This window comes from Oncorhynchus keta, chromosome 10 (assembly GCF_023373465.1).
Source record: "Oncorhynchus keta strain PuntledgeMale-10-30-2019 chromosome 10, Oket_V2, whole genome shotgun sequence".
Taxonomy (NCBI): Eukaryota; Metazoa; Chordata; class Actinopteri; order Salmoniformes; family Salmonidae; genus Oncorhynchus; species Oncorhynchus keta.
The window spans coordinates 66,125,296-66,142,318 of NC_068430.1; the positions used below are offsets into that span (position 1 = coordinate 66,125,296).

Genomic DNA, 17,023 nt, shown 5'->3' on the forward strand with positions numbered 1-17,023 from the left:
CCCAACTTCAACAAAACTGTACATTTGTTGAATTCTTTACTTAACTGTACTAAATACATCAGTACATACTGAATTAATGAATTGAATACTGCAGTGTTTGTTTTAAACTACTGTGTTAATAAATACAGGACACATCAGCAGACAGAGCTAATATTGTATTAGTTAATTCTCATGGGGCAGCCAGTCAACTAACCCCCATTCACTTGTAACAATGAATTGCACATTTTACAAATGGTGTACTTACAGTAGGTGTTTTAATGTGAAACAGATCTACACATAGTCACATACATACAGTACCAGTAAAAAGTTTGGAACACCTTCTCATTCAAGGGTTTTTCTTTATATTCACTATTTTCCACATTGTAGAATAATAGTGAAGACATCAAAACTATGAAATAACACATATGGAATCATGTAGTTACCAAAAAAAGTGTTAAACAAATCAAATTATATTTTATATTTGAGATTCTTCAAAGTAGACACCCTTTGCCTTGATGACAGCTTTGCACACCATTGGCATTCTCTCAACCAGCTTCATCAGGTAATCACCTGGAATTCATTTCAATTAACAGTTGTGCCTTGTTAAATGTTAATTGATAGAATTTCTTTCCTTCTTAATGCATTTGAGCCAATCGGTTGTGTTGTGACAAAGTAGGGGTGGTATACAGAAGATAGCCCTATTTGGTAAAAGACCAAGTCCATATTATGGCAAGTACAGCTCAAATAAGCAAAGAGAAAATGACAGTCCATTACTGGTCAGCCCATCTGGAACATTTCAAGAATTTTGAAAGTTTCTTCAAGTGCAGTCGCAAAAACCATCAAGCAACTGGCTCTCATGAGGACCGCCACAGGAAAGGAAGACCCAGAGTTACCTCTGCTGCAGAGGATAAGTTAGAGTTAATTGCACCTCAGATTGCAGCCCAAATAAAAGCTTCAGAGTTCAAGTAAAACAAATCTCAACATCACCTGTTCAGAGCAGATTGTGTGAATCAGGTCTTCATGGTCAAATTGCTGCAAAGAAACCACTACTAAAGGACACCAATAAGAAGAGACTTGCTTGGGCCAAAAAAAAACATGAGCAATGTACATTAGACTGGTGGAAATCTGTCCTTTGGTCTAATGAGTCCAAATGTGAGATTTCTGGTTCCACCCGATGTGTCTTTGTGAGACGCAGAGTAGGTGAACGGATGATATCCGCATGTGTGGTTCCCACCGTGTAGCATGGATGAGGTGTGATGGTGTGGGGGTGCTTTGCTGGTGACACTGTCAGTGATTTATTTAGAATTGAAGGCACACTTAACCAGCATGGCTACCACAGCACACTGCAGCGATACGCCATCCCATCTTGTTTGCGCTTCGTGGGACTATCATTTGTTTTTCAACAGGACAATGACCCAACACACCTCCAGGCTGTGTAAGGGCTATTTTACCAAGGAGAGTGATGGAGTGCTGCATTAGATGACCTGGCCTTCACAATCGCCCGACCTCAACCCAATTAAGATGGTTTGGGATGAGTTGGACCGCAGAGTGAAGGAAAAGCAGCCAACAAGGGCTCAGCATATGTGGGAACTCCTTCAAGACTGTTGGAAAATCATTCCAGGTGAAGCTGGTTGAGAGAATGCCAGGAGTGTGCAAAGCTGTCATCAAGGCAAAGGGTGGCTACTTTGAAAAATATCAAATATATAATGAACCACTTTTTTGGTTACTACATGATTGCATGTGTTATTTCATAGTTTTGACATCTTCACTATTATTCTACAATGTGTAGAAAATAGTCAAATAGGAAAAACCTTTGAATGAGTAGGTGTGTCCAAACTTTTAACTGGTAATGTACACTCCTGTAGTGGTCTATCACATACTCACTAATGTGGGGCGAGCATTGCTCCCTAAAGTGATACAAATGATAATGATGCTCCAATCCCATGGAACGTTAAGACATTTATATTCTGTGTTAATGATGGATGGAATGGCATCAGGGGGTTCGTATGCGTGAGATGGGAGGGAGCCAATCTAACAGGAGCACAGGATGTAACAGTCCCAGGGCCATCTCCTGCCGATCTGCAAGCACTAGCATTCTCCACATGAGGGCGCTGTAACAGAGAGAAATTGGAGGCAGCATTGGCTTAATGAGAAGGTTACTGTGCTTCTGAGAGACACACACACACACACACACACACACACACACACACACACACACACGGTTCTTACCTCCTCACTGGTAGAACTTCAGCTCCGTGTCCACACAGTCAAAGAACAGGTCCCCCAGTTCCTCATCTGCTGGTATTTCTCCACTGAGCAGGGCTGATATGTCCGTCAGACACTGGCCCTCCAACATCCTCAATGTCTTCGTCAGAGCATTCCCTGCGTCCTGAGGGACAGAACCACACACACGCAAAAATACACACATGAATGCCCCCCCACACACAAGCACGTGCACAAGCAGAGAAGACCTGACAAACAGCAATTTGTGAAGTTTATAGGGAATTATAAAAGTTCAAAGTCGGTGATGTACGTAACACAATATCCATCAGTCCGTACCCACACTCAAAGTAAAAAATGTAACACTTTTTTTACATTTTTATACTCTATGAAAGTGTAGCCTATTACATTCAGCCGTGGCATATTCAACACATATTTCATTCTAACCCCTTCTACACGTACCGGGTTGGTCTCCATAGTCTGCAGGGCCCCCTCATGGGCCTTGTACAGGTCGTGCCTGCGGTCCACTTGGCTCTGGAAGCGTGGCTGCTTCCTGACCGGGTCGTCTGGGCCGTACTGTGGGGAGATCACCCTCGACACTGGGGTCACAGACTCAGAGAAGATAAAAGGCTTGAAAACAGACCTGGCAGGACGGAGGACAGTCCGGTAGGAGGAGGAGGGCAGGGGGTAAGGACCAAATGAAACACACAGACACAAAGAAACTCCTATCAAGACGCAGTTTTGCCAAAGGGGGAAATGATGAAGATGAAAAAGAGCAATAGAGAGATAAACGGCAAAGAGCAAATCTGAATCTTAAGAAGCACTTCCAGATAGCCTGAGGGGTTCCTGGGCCTGGTTCCAAACCAATCCCTTGCCACTTCTCCTACACCCTTGTTGAGTCCCTCTTGCCAATCTGAAAAAACTGGAAAGGTTTCAGCAAAATAGCAACATTACCACATAGCTCTCTGGTAGGCTCGGGGGAGTTTCCCAAACATTTCTCACACACTTATCCAGCTCATTTAGATTAAACACAAGGAGTAGACAACAATGGGGTTAGGGTCAGAGTGATTAGTTTGGGACCAGGCCGGTGAGGTGACGCACCTGGAGGGGTCGGGGGTGGCAGTGAGGAAGTGGATGCAGGGCAGGCTGGGGTCGCGGGGCATGATGGACACCATGCTGCCAGTGGTGCGGAACCCCCCAGAGTCCATGCAGATCCCACTGGGCTTGTCCCTCAGGATGGACATCATCACCTCGGCCGTCACAGAACCTGGGGAACCCAGAAAATGTATCGTCTTAAGTACGTTATTAGTCGTCTATTTTTATGGGAAAGCCGACCGGAGAGGAAATGGCAGGACATGAAATGGCAGGAGACAGGAAATGACATAGCTAGTTACATGTAATGTACTTTCAATGGTAAGAGGGGATACCAGGCCTTTATTATGTGTAATAAAAATAGCTGTATAAGCAATGCGGCAACCAAACCAAACCTGTATAGCGTTGTTAATATTCTGCTTTAACATCATTTTGGGAGTTTTTACAGTTATAAGGAGTTGAAAGTGTTGAATTAGATTAGAATATAAAGAATAGTCTCCCTCACCATCATGCTGTTGAAGGAGCTGTGTGCCCCCACTGTAGCGCTTCTTGGCCAGTTCCATCCTGGCGGGGGGGTTTTCAGACTTGAACACCTCGTTGAAGCAGAACTCTCCCTCGCCGCTCCACCAACCCTGGGCCTGGGCCACACTCCGCAGCTCTGGGTGCTCCGCCGAGATATCCGTCCCGATGGTCAGCGCATTGGAGATGTTCTTCACCCCCTCTGTGGGAAGCAAAGACAGGCGGGGGGTGCACAGTTGTATACTGCTGGTAGAATTTGCTCAGATATACACAGATATACACAGATACACACAGGGATATACCCTCCCCACTGTCCTAACCATAAGGGTAAAACCACAAAAATAATCTCCTGTGGGCAGATTTTGCTCGTAGACTGACTAATCTGCAGAGACTGAATGGGAGGTGTGAGATAAGGAGCAGCATTAGTTCCGGTTTTGGGGTTTTCCTCGCTGGTTATTTGCACGTATCATTTGGGGTTTTAGGCTGGGTTTCTGTACAGCACTTTGAGATATCAGCTGATGTACGAAGGGCTATATAAATAAATTTGATTTGATTTGATTTGATCACGATTGGGTGAAGGCGGTGCTAAAACTGCTTCGGTTGGAGGAGGGGGGCTTTGTCTGAGAGATTACTTTATGCCAGGGTGGAGACTTCATATTTGCCACTCTCAATTTCTAACACTGACTGTATGAACAAAGAAATTAATCCCTCAGCTGACCAAATTACGTGGGATTTTACTTCTTAACAGAGATTAACCCAAAACTAACCTCTGATTCAAAACTTATGTCCATACTACAGCTCCAGTGATGTTAGAGCAATTTTCTCACCATGTAACCTCCTGTGCCACTCTCAGTTTCCCCCCCAAAGTCCATTCACACTACAGCTCCCACGGTGTTACAGCAGTTTCCTCACCGGTGACTTTCTGTGCCACCCAGAGCTTGCCGGCAGTCTCCAGGACCCAGGCCTCGTTGCGGTCCACCAGAAGGAAGGAGTTGTGGTAGCTGAAGGGCGCCGGGTCCTCCCTGCATGGCCCCCCCTGGCCGTGCTGCTCCAGCAGACCAGTGATCACACTCACCGCCCCCCAGGCACTGTCCGCACGCTCAAGCCCCAAGCTGTCAAGCAATAGAATAGAGTAGAGGAGTAGAGTAGAGTAGATTAGAGCAGTAGAGTAGAGTAGAATATAGTAGAATAGAGTAGAGCAGAGTAGAATACCTGGAGAATAGAGCAGTGTTTCCCAACCTTGGTCCTCGAGTACCCCCAACAGTACACATTTTTTTGTTGTAGCTCTTGACAAACACACCTCATTCAGCTCATTGAGGGCTTGAAAATTAGTTGACAAGTTGAATCAGGTGTGCTTGTCCAGGGTTACAATAAAAATGTTTACTGTTGTGGGTACTCGAGGACCAGGGTTGGGATACTGGAACAGAATAGTGATAGAATAGAATAGATTATGAGTAGAATAGAATAAAATAGAACATTCTGTCTTATATTATTCCACTGACACCACATACACACAGTTGCGAGGCTGGTAGCAGCATAGGGCCAGCCAAAGAGCAGCATAGGGTCAGCCACAGAGCAGCATAGGGTCAGCCAAAGAGCAGCATAGGGCCAGCCAAAGAGCAGCATAGGGCCAGCCACATAGCAGCATAGGGTCAGCCACATAGCAGCATAGGGTCAGCCACAGAGCAGCATAGGATCAGCCACAGAGCAGCATAGGGTCAGCCACATAGCAGCATAGGGTCAGCCACATAGCAGCATAGGGTCAGCCACATAGCAGCATAGGGTCAGCCACATAGCAGCATAGGGTCAGCCACATAGCAGCATAGGGTCAGCCACAGAGCAGCATAGGGTCAGCCACAGAGCAGCATAGGGTCAGCCACATAGCAGCATAGGGTCAGCCACATAGCAGCATAGGGTCAGCCACATAGCAGCATAGGGTCAGCCACATAGCAGCATAGGGTCAGCCACATAGCAGCATAGGGTCAGCCACAGAGCAGCATAGGGTCAGCCACATAGCAGCATAGGGTCAGCCACAGAGCAGCATAGGGTCAGCCACAGAGCAGCATAGGGTCAGCCACAGAGCAGCATAGGGTCAGCCACATAGCAGCATAGGGTCAGCCACATAGCAGCATAGGGTCAGCCACATAGCAGCATAGGGTCAGCCACAGAGCAGCATAGGGTCAGCCACAGAGCAGCATAGGGTCAGCCACATAGCAGCATAGGGTCAGCCACAGAGCAGCATAGGGTCAGCCACAGAGCAGCATAGGGTCAGCCACAGAGCAGCATAGGGTCAGCCACAGAGCAGCAGCCCCTGGAGTAGGTTAGTCCTGCTGCTATATCACTGCAGTCAGTGGTACAACAGGACCAACCTGCGGCTGCCATTGCCAACTGTTAAAATGATTTGTTCAGCGTTACACTTCAATCCTTTAAATGTTATGCTTATGACAATGTAAAGACAGCTTTAGGACATAAGTGAAAACACACTTGGGCCAGATTCAATCAAAACTCCTATGGAAATGTTTCTATCTTTGTTTACACGACTAGTCCCTACGCACACATGTAGGTATTAACCTGTGATGTAGGAAGTCTACCTAGTACATTTACAGTAGCACATCTGCTACTGCATTGCCCTATATTGCTTTTCTGACTACAGGCTAACTAAGTACATCTACTTTTCAACAAATTTACCAATTACAACAATGCATTGATTATTCACACCAAACTTTGAGTGATGTGATTCTGAAGTTAGTAAATTGATTCTCAAAGGGTAGTGCTACCCTATCGTTCCTGGTCCTGGGATCCAATGTTGTCTGACATAGCCAGACAAGTCATTCAATCAGACCGCTCGGTCAGGAACCTGGAACCTGACCATACAGCCAGCCAGCCCGTCTCTCCATCTTTCAGACCAGGAGGTGATTCTGAAGTTAGGATTCACTTGGCCCCCAAAACAACACTACTGTTTGGTATGCTGGCCTACGGTCAGCCGGGCTTACCGGACCAGGTCCATTCCTAGCAGGGCTTCCCCTGGATCGATAGCTTCGCGAGTCCACACAGCCTCGTTCCCGATGCAGACCCCCTTGTCGTTGGCCCCCATCTCGGCCCCCCACAGCCAGGAAGGCCGGCTGAGGACCACAGCATGGGTGTATTCTGCTTGGGGGATCTGAATGTACGTGCACTGCAGGACGAGAGATGGAGACTTACATTGTTGTTCAATTATCTTTTTTTTGGATTGTAACATCAAATATACTGGCAAACCCTACCAACACACACTCAGCCAATACCTTAAGCCTGTCGTATAAACCGTTGATAACATAAAGGCGTGAAAATAAATATAAATGATAGTCTATCATTCAAACTTTAAACTTTGAGAATCGTAAATTAGAAAATGTTGATTGTGTATACCTAGATGGGGTATTTTAGAGGTTTGATAACCCTTCTCAGTTGTATTGCCCAGACTGACTGCTCACCAGTGAAAACAACTCTAATCCAATTAGTGATGTTGGTCACAGAGCAAAACACTTGTTGTGAACATTTTTAACATAACTCTGACTACAGGCCTACATACAATGTTCAGAGGGCAGATGGATTTGAGTTCTTTAACCATGCTTCATCCAGGTTTAATCTCATTGAGATCAAATCTCTTTTTCAAGAGAGCCCTGATCCAAGATGGCAGCAGGCTTGTAATTTGCAGCAGGGTCAATCTATGGGGAGAAGTGAAGCTAGGCCTAGCTTACCTCCAGCATGGTCCCAGATGGGTGACTGGTTGCCGGGTAGTAAAGAACCTCCTGGACCTCATCTCTAGGACGGTCTGAGTTCTTCCCAAAAATCACGTGATCATCTTGCGAGCCGGGGGGCAAGGACACAAAGCAGTCACACGAGAGGGGTGGCTCATGCTCTGCCATCCTGCATGAACAAGAGGACAAGCAAACACCAGAAATATATTACCAGAAAATAAACTGCTATCATATCGTAGGCCAGGAGTTCTTCCTGGTCAGGCCAAATTATCAGGAAAAAGTCCTAGCCTTAGTCATACATTGGTCAAATCTGGAATACTCATAGTTATGTTGGTCAATAAATTGTAGAAGCATTTAAGCGAACTCAACAATATAGACATACTGTATATCGCTGTCACTATTCACTATCAATTAGTCATGTTTTTACAGCTTTTCAATTTAAATTTCCCACTCTGACTATTGTATATAGCCTAAGAAGCCTATACACGTGACATAAGGCATCCATCCCTGTAAAGACACAGTATCTTTAGGGAAGTCTCAGGTATAATATGTTCTTCCTGTCAACTAGTGCTTTGACCATCCCTTCTCAAACAGAGCGACAAGGAGGCAGTCTTGTGCACTGCACTTCTCGGTAATCTTTACAAATCCGAATGGTCCTTGCCGTCTCCTTCTTCTTATCAACATGGCTATTTAGTAACGCTGTCCTATTATAAAATTCGGAAACATTTTAACCAATGTGATCGAAGTCTTGTGGAGACATTATGGCCTAAAATGGTCTTTAGTCAAACGTTTATTTAAAATAGGGCCTATATAAACGGTAACGTTAGCGATGTGCCCTTGCTGTCCCTTCCCGGTTTCAGGAGATATCACGCTAAAATGCACAAATAAACGACTGTCATTTCACTTCAATCCAAGGGTTGGCTGTCATTATAATCTGTTGAGCAATAGAGCTACTGATATGTTTCAAATTCCTACAGTAAAATCGTTACCTTTTTAATCGCAAAACCAGACGCGGTAGCAAAGAGAAGGCAGGCTGTCGTGGAGCTAACGTACCACGTGATCGTATCCAAAGGTTGTATTTAAAGGTCTAGTCTCGTTGATTACTTGCTGCAAATACATAACAGAAAAACAAGTGTATAGCCCTTTTCAACAATTAGCCAACAAATGTTGGTGTAACAAGGCACAATGAGATTGTTCCACATAAAGTAATTGGATAGATTCCAGGTGATTCAAGAATACATCATCACAACTGTTTAGATTTGAGTCCTCTATATTCTATTATCAAATAGATAACTGAATTGCTCAAAAAGAGCATATCCATCCCATCCATCGAAAATCCGACATACTTATTATTCTCCTTCTGTTTCCACCTGTAGCCCAAAACTGTAAAAGCAACCAACACCAAAACAACTTTAAAACGTGCAGGCTTGCTGTTTTCAGGTTGTAAGAACAATACTTTTTGATACTACTTATATCTTACCTATCACACTACAAACACTTTTGCATAAATCCCAATCACTTTTAATGGTCATGGGTTTAAATGGAGAGGATAGGTTAAAAAAATGGAGTCGCTACTCCTCTAGAACTATTAAAGATAGAAACTCCATTCAACCTTTAAAACGTGCAGATGGTCTGGAATTGTGTGCTTGTTGATACTATGTATACTTTTTGAACGTAACTGTTTGAAATTAGCATAAAACCTCAATAGATTTAAAGCAAAATGTGGATTTGCCACTGCTCTTGAACCGTTTCAGCTTCAAACACCAACCCAAAGTTGACATGTGCAGACTGACTCAACTTAGATTGCTTTTCAGAAGATTGTTTATACCACATGTACTTTTTGAACTATAATCATTTTAAACACCAACCCAATGTGGACATGTGCGGACTGAATCAACACAGTTAGTTGCGACTATTCATACTTCATAAACTGTAAAGCTTGTTATATCCCATTTCATTTTATAGGCAGAATGCAGGTTTCAACATTCTAAACTGAAATCACTGCCACAAAACTTTCAGAATGCTCAAACTGAAGACCTTAAAGAGCTTAAAAACGCATAATATGGCTCATGATGCTGTAGTACTCATTCTATCTTACTATACTAGCCCACTATAACCCACTATAATAACTCCAAACCAACAAACCACCCCAAAATAGGTAACTATAACTAACCCCCGTAGCCTATGAAAACCCTATTACTACCAATAATACTTCTACTATTACTACAGCTGTTGCTACCACTACCACTATACTACTATTTCACAACCATAAATACTTCAAGACTTTCAAGCACACAAATTTATGTCATTTTCTAGTCAATAAAAGTTATATTTCAAGTAAGATTTGAATACTTATGTATGAAGAACTTTCACATTTGAGAGTCATTTGAGAGTAGACTCTCAAAAGGCTTTATGTTACTTTGCAAGATAAACAACCAATTGATAAGCTGCCTTTCTGGAAAGGTGGACGTAGCCTCAGTGGCCTCAATAGGCCTCTATAGCATGTTGCTGGTTCAGGGGCTTGAACAATGGAGCTAGAAATTCATTGGGTTTGGTCTGGTATAAAAGAAAGGGTTAAACCTGGTAGGAAGTCAGTTCGGGAGCAGCAACCAGCAGCACAGTTAGCAAACATGTCCACCACCAACATGAACAGAGGCAAGGTAAGCAAGCACTGGGAACGTTTTGAAAATACATACCAACATTTTTCTAGATTGGTATACAAAAGGGCTCTAGCGCTCTAGCACCCCAAACTAAATCATGAACGTTTGACTAATCCCAATATCCTGGTCGCCATTGGGACCGAATAGTAGACCATCCCAAATGTCTATAAAATGTTTCTTTCATACAATTGTTTAATTCATATAAATGATTCCATTTTATTTTCAGATCGTCTTCTACGAGGACAGGAACTTCCAGGGTCGTTCCTATGAGTGCAGCAGTGACTGCAGTGACATGGGCTCCTACCTGAGCAGGTGCCACTCCTGCAGGGTCGAAAGTGGCTGTTGGATGCTGTACAACCGCAACAACTACATGGGAAACCAGTACTTCATGAGGAGGGCCGAGTACCCTGACTACATGCAGCACTTTGGAATGAGTGACTGCATCAAGTCCTGCCGCATGATCGCCATGGTAGGTCGAAAATATTTCAGCTTAAAATAGTCACATCTTGTCATTGAAGGTAAAACATATTTTAATGGTCACACTCTCATATTAAACAATGTTCTAAATAATTATCTCATCAATGAAAGCTGTACTTTTATCCTAACAGCACAGATGAAACTACAGGATGAGGATCTACGAGAGAGAGAGAGAGAACTTCGGAGGTCAGATGCACGAGATGATGAACAACTGTGACAACGTCATGGATCATTACCGCATGTCCAAATGCCAGTCCTGCAATGTGATGGAAGACCACTGGCTGATGTACGAGCAGCCCCACTTCAGAGGCAGGATAATGTACATGAGGCCTGGAGAGTACAGCAACTTCAGCGTGGGCATGGGAATGGGAGCCATGGGCGGCTTGAGTGGTATGAGGTTCATGAGCATGAGGCGTATCATGGACTCCTGGTACTAAATACCCGTAGCAAGTAAAGCCATGGAATAAAATAATTCACAAACCTATTAAATCTTTCCCTTTTTTAGTGTGACAAAAAATGTGCCTGCTGATTTGTTGTTCACACACCTGCATCCCTTGTCATATACATTCACCTACATATGTTTTTGGACAGTGAAGCTAAGAATGACAATTTTGAGTATTTTGGATTTGAGATCAAATGTTTCATATGATGTGACAGTACATAAAGCCATCTTTTAGTTGATGGTATTTTCATTTAGCGCAGGAAGATTTGCAGCAACAACGGAGTGATCAAATGAAGATATGACATATGTGTGTATCTAGTTGTCACTCAATGTCGTGCAAAACATGCACTAGGCCTTCTATGCCAATTGTTTCAGTGCTAAAACTCTCAATGTTACATCACAGTTGGTGGCCTTGTAGCTGGACTAGACTGTCAGCCTCAGGACACTGACCCTGTCTATGAGTTTACTTGTTTTGACAATGATACTCCATGGAAGTAGCTTGGCAATACAAAACGTAAATATATAAACCAGCCAAACAGCATTTCTGAAATTGTTGTCAAAATGAAGTTTAGGACATTTTTATTACATTCTGTAACTAATATGTTTGGAACCAGTAAAGGGGTTGAGTCCATTCCAAGTCTACAAGTCTCTTCACTCTTTGATCAATAGCTAATGGATTTCCCTTTGTTGCCTAAGCCTAATAGGGTGTCGTCCACACATATGAAATGATACCTGTGAAAGTGAAGTATAAACACAAACACCTTTAACCTTCAGGTTTTTGGCTTGTGATTCCAGTTGTCGTTGAACACTTGGCCATGTCAGTGCTCAGCTATTCCCAGCTTTGTTTGGGTGTTGTGTGTCTAGGAAAAAGGATGTCAAAGCACTAAGGTGGTGAGAGGTGTTTCCTTGTGGCACTGTGCAGCACACATGGAATGTATGTGGAGGTGGAGGCAGCAGGCTCGGATTCTTTCAGGTAGACAGCCTGCTATCGGACTGGCTCGACTACCCCCCCCGCGTTCTTTCATCTCATGAACCATGCTGACAACCTCTGCACATCCTGTCTGTGCTAAGACACAAACACTCAACTAAAAGCCCTGAAAAGTAAACACCCACCTCTGGCACAGACAGCCACACCCAGTTAACACAGCTCAGACTGACACACACACTCTCTCACACACACACACACACACACACACACACACACACACACACACACACACACACACACACACACACACACACACACACACACACACACACACACACACACACACACACACACACACACACACACACACACACACATGTACACACAGTCAGACTCACACTTACGCACTTACGTATACCACACACAGACTAAACAAAACAGACACACTTTATAACAAACAAACACACAGTGGGCGTACACCCCCCCCAAGTCACTCTCAAAACATCACCGGTTAATGACGTACACAGCATATTTACGTAAGTTAACATTACATCTCTATATTTAGTTGCATTATGATGTACAAAATGGTATTATAATCTAAAATGTTAAATTTTCTGATTTAGTTCATATGAATAAAGTGATAGGCTATCATTTAATTTGATTTCATCAACAAAAGGTGGGGGCCCTTCAAAATGTTTAGTTATGTGACACAAGGCTCTTCCCTTAAAGCTGTCTATACAGGTAATTCATTTTTATATAACCTCAATTGTGACCAAATTCTTCTTTACAAGGGCGGTCTGGCATGTGGCAATGTGAACACACTGACACTCCTGCTAATGGGCGTGAGGGCGGCTATTCCCTCATAGACACGCAGGCACTGCGACAATGCGGCCCTATGGCCCAGCCCCAGAGACTGACTACCATCTACCACTTGAACCAAGAGGCCAGCGGCCCGGGAAGATGAGGGGTGTTCTGGCACGGAAACAGCTGGTGGAGAGCGGAGAGGACATTAATCTAGAGGGGAAGACAGGATGGCAGGGATGAGAGGTTGGGTATTAAAGCCTGGTATTAAGGGCGAGGGGAAGAGGGCCTTTTGTGTGTGTGTGTGTGTGTGTGTGTGTGTGTGTGTGTGTGTGTGTGTGTGTGTGTGTGTGTGTGTGTGTGTGTGTGTGTGTGTGTGTGTGTGTGTGTGTGTGTGTGTGTGTGTGTGTGTGTGTGTGTGTGTGTGTGTGTGTGTGGTCTGTTCACACTCTTTCTGTACTGTTTATACAACCTAAGACAGGGCAAACAACTCTGACAGCATTTTCTACTAAAGTTACCTCTGATTCTCACTTTCCTCACATTCAGGAGAATAGTCATGGTCTAGTTGATTTAGAGCTAGAATGTTATGGCTCTGCTTCCTGGCATGATGATTATTTTCTGATTCTTTCTGATTTACGCAGCTGTCACACACAGGAATTTGAGATTCAAAGTCTTTATCTACAACTGAGATACTTTGGAATGGTGGAATTTGGTTCAAATAGAATGGAGCTCGCCATACTCCGAGGCCAATTCAATTTCTCTTTTAAAAGGAACTTAAGTGGAGGAGGAGGAGGGGAAGCAGGGCGGCATCAGTCTCTCAGACAGTAATGGCGGCGCCACTGCTGTTTAACAATCAAAGATGGGAGGCGGGGGCTACTGAGGAAGTCTCTCCCCAAAAATACAGGTGTTTGGTACAATCAAAGTAGCAGCTTGCAGAAATAACTGGGTTTGAAGTTGAAAGGGGAGGCAGAGAGCGAGGGAGAGGGGGCTGCTGTGGTGAGTGAGTGTCTAGGTGTGTTTGCATGAAGAAGGGAAGAAAAAAAAGGTGACTCAGTCAGACTCAGAACCCCCGGCAGCCGGTACCTCCTCTTATGGGATTTTGAATAGTAAACAAGGATATGGGAAGTCTACTACTGTACACTTACTGTGTACTCTAGTTGACTTTTTTTTCCCTCAGAGGGGAAATGAGGCTTTACCTGGCCAATCCCTCTGGAGGCTCCAACGGTGATATTAGGCTTTAGCCGAGACACCATTGAAGTTCCCATGGGACTCACGTAAAACATGCTTCATGGTTGGTTAGTCAATGTTAGGCTACTTACAACAGGTTACATTTAAATGAGATTTTTATCTCTATGAGACAAATCTGTACAAATAAAAGTTAAACAAGGTATAGACATAAACAAAAAGAAACTAGTGCACCATAGACACGAACACATCAACTATGAGTACGATTATGACAATAATTGTCTTCTTTTATCATTTGCATTTTTTAAATGTATTTTTATCCATCTCGAAGCCTCTTAATGATATTGGAGGACGAAGGCAAGGGTGTAACAGAAAACTACAAAAGAGAAGTTCTTTGAATTGTTTATCATTGGATACTTCAATGAAACGGCTGTAGTCCAAGGAGAATGGCCAACAATGTGACAACGATGTGATAGATGATTCATTTCATAGGGATTTGTGGGATTTTATTTCCTGGTGCATTCGACTAGAGAGATTCAGCTATACAGAATGTGCCTCAGGACTAGAGAGAGTCAGCTCTACAGAATGTGCCTCAGGACTAGAGCGCTATATAAGTCTCGGAGAGTGTGAATGGATTTATATGAGTTGACACATAGGGTTGATGAGGTCTATAGTGGGTCCTTGGCACCCGGGTTACAGCTGAAGGATTTAAGGTCCAAAATGATGGTGTGTCCTGTCCTGAAATGGAGTCTGTGAGACGGTGTACTGTCAGTATATACAATATACTATATATTTACAGTATATGACTAAGCATCTCCAACCAACTGCTAGAGGTTCAAGTCCAGCTGTGAACAGTGTAAAGGCCTACGAGCAAATCTACGCCTGAAAGAGGGCGGATCGAATTTGAGGTAAACCACCTTTGACATCTGAACAGACTACAGTTTAAGTACGAGCCCTATCAAATGGTCTTTGATGTCAGTTTGAGGGGTTGAAGGTCAAATCCACGAACATACTCAGACAATTTAGAAACACACACAACCTTATGAAAGACGCTTAAAAGAATGCAATCACTGACAGAAAAGAGGCCATCATGCCGTCTAAACAGATTTAAAACCTTAGGAGAATTTGTAAGCCCCTTGTAATTGATCTTAAATACACTGTAATTAAATGTTATTAAACAGTCTCTTCTGGAGTTGGAAGAATTTTATTCACAAGGAAATATGCCTGACTATTGAAAGACATTGGTAAACATCATTTAGGCATTGTGTGTGGTCCCCAATTCAGCAACTTGATCCCTCTCTGTGTACATGCGTATCCAGATTAATTTCACTAGTGAGAACGCACACAAGATCAATCCCCTATTGAAAGGAATTCTTTCTGTGTGAACTTTTCAATACAGGTTGGGAAAGCTAGTAAGTATGGAAGAAAAGCCTACATCCCTTATCAAAGAAGCACTTTTATAGCACAGTGCATGTAGGCTACAGTTGTCTGTTGTAATACACTGTCAGTCTGTTTTATTGAAACAGCCTACGCACATACAGGGCCTTCAGAAAGTATTCACACCCCTGGACTCTCCACATTTTGTTGTGTTACAGACGGAATTTAAAATGGATTAAATTGAGATTTTGTGTCTCACTCTGTGTGCAATAATAGTGTTTAACATGATATTTGAATGACTACCTCATCTCTGTACCCCACACATACAATTATCTGTAAGGTCCCTCAGTCGAGCAGTGAGTTTCAAACACAGATTCAACCATAAAGACCAGGGAGGTTTTCCATTGCCTCACAAAGAAGGGCACCTATTGGTGGTATAAAATCAAATAAATCAGACGTTGAATATCCCTTTGAACATGGTGAAGTTATTCATTACACTTTTGATGGTGTTAATACACCCAGTCACTACAAAGATACAGGCATCCTTCCTAACTCAGTTGCCAGAGAGGAAGGAAACCCTCAGGGATTTCACCATGAGGCAAATGGTGAACTTTAAAAAAGTTACAGAGTTTAATGACAGTGATAGGAGACAATTGAGGATGGATCAACAACATTGTAGTTACTCCACAATACTAACCTAATTGACAGAGTGAAAAGAAGGAAGCCTGTACAGAATACAAATATTCCAAAACATGCATCCTGTTTGCAACAAGGCACTTAAGTAATATTGCAAAAAATGTGACAAAGTAACTTTAATACAAAGTGTTATGTTTGTGGCAAATCCAATGCAAGATGTTTATGAGTACTACTCCATATTTTAAAGTATAGTGGTGGCTGCATCATGTTATGGGTATGCTTGTAATCGTTAATGACTGGGGTGTTTTTTACAGGATAAAAAAAATCTATAGAATGGAGCTAAGCACAGGCAAAATCGTAGAGGAAAACCTGGTTCAATCTGCTTTCCACCAGACACTGGGAAATTAATTAAACTTTCAGTAGGACAATAACCTAAAACACAAGGCCAAATTTACACTGATTACCTAGAAGACAATAAATGTTCCTGAGTGACCGAGTTATAGTTTTGACTTAAATCTGCTTCAAAGTCTACGGCAGGACTTGAAAATGGCTGTAAATTTACAAAGATTTTGAAAAACATATTTTCACTTTGTCATTATAGGGTATTGTGTGTAGAGTGTGGAAAAAAACATACATTTATTGCATTTCGAATTCAGGCTGTAACACAACAAAATGGTTATGGTTCATGGTTATGATCAGGACTTTTTTTTTTTACTGAAAATGTGAATCAGTCAATATTTCATAATTTGATACAAAACAAAATACATCTGTATCCTATTATGTTGCAGTCCAACCATAGACACAATGTACATGCATTATTGATACAAACTCAGCGTTTTAAAAACGGCTGCTTCAGAGAAAGAGAAGAAGACGGCAGTAAGTAAGTAAACCACTTCCCGCCGGTCTGTCTGTGGCCTCTGTTTGTCAGGTGATTTGAAGTCACTCCACCAACATGCTGTGACAGGAAAGGAAT

At 43.0% G+C, this 17,023-nt stretch overlaps 1 protein-coding gene and 1 pseudogene across 3 annotated transcripts; one reads left to right on the forward strand and one right to left on the reverse strand.

The window, feature by feature from the left end:
* Positions 1-140: 140 nt before the first annotated feature.
* On the reverse strand, positions 141-8,653 carry LOC118389244 (secernin-2-like). Of its 3 annotated transcripts, XM_035779113.2 has the most exons (9): positions 8,534-8,653; positions 7,545-7,713; positions 6,804-6,985; positions 4,723-4,922; positions 3,797-4,012; positions 3,301-3,466; positions 2,662-2,842; positions 2,209-2,368; positions 141-2,090 (listed from the first exon to the last, which is right to left on the reverse strand). In XM_035779113.2, exons 2-8 carry the CDS (start codon positions 7,710-7,712, stop codon positions 2,213-2,215), a joined length of 1,269 nt encoding a protein of 422 aa, XP_035635006.1. In that variant the 5' UTR covers position 7,713; positions 8,534-8,653; the 3' UTR covers positions 141-2,090; positions 2,209-2,212. The 3 variants fall into 3 exon arrangements, with proteins under 3 accessions (XP_035635006.1, XP_035635007.1, XP_035635008.1); XM_035779114.2 differs by lacking the exon at positions 141-2,090 and having other exon boundaries at positions 2,215-2,368; positions 2,662-2,775; XM_035779115.2 differs by lacking the exons at positions 141-2,090; positions 2,209-2,368 and having other exon boundaries at positions 2,699-3,121.
* A 1,521-nt stretch (positions 8,654-10,174) lies between these two features.
* LOC118389583 (gamma-crystallin M2-like) lies at positions 10,175-11,118 on the forward strand (annotated as a pseudogene).
* The last annotated feature ends 5,905 nt before the right edge of the window (positions 11,119-17,023 follow it).

Bases quoted from the DNA above. Each gene is read 5' to 3' on its own strand.
- LOC118389244 (XM_035779113.2), bottom strand. From the start codon at position 7,712: ATGGCAGAGCATGAGCCACCCCTCTCGTGTGACTGCTTTGTGTCCTTG. The intron at 4,013-4,722 runs GTGAGGAAACTG...TGCTTCCCACAG, and splicing joins GGTGGCACAGAAAGTCACCG to AGGGGGTGAAGAACATCTCC. The intron at 3,467-3,796 runs GTGAGGGAGACT...TGGGTTCCCCAG, and splicing joins GCTCCTTCAACAGCATGATG to GTTCTGTGACGGCCGAGGTG.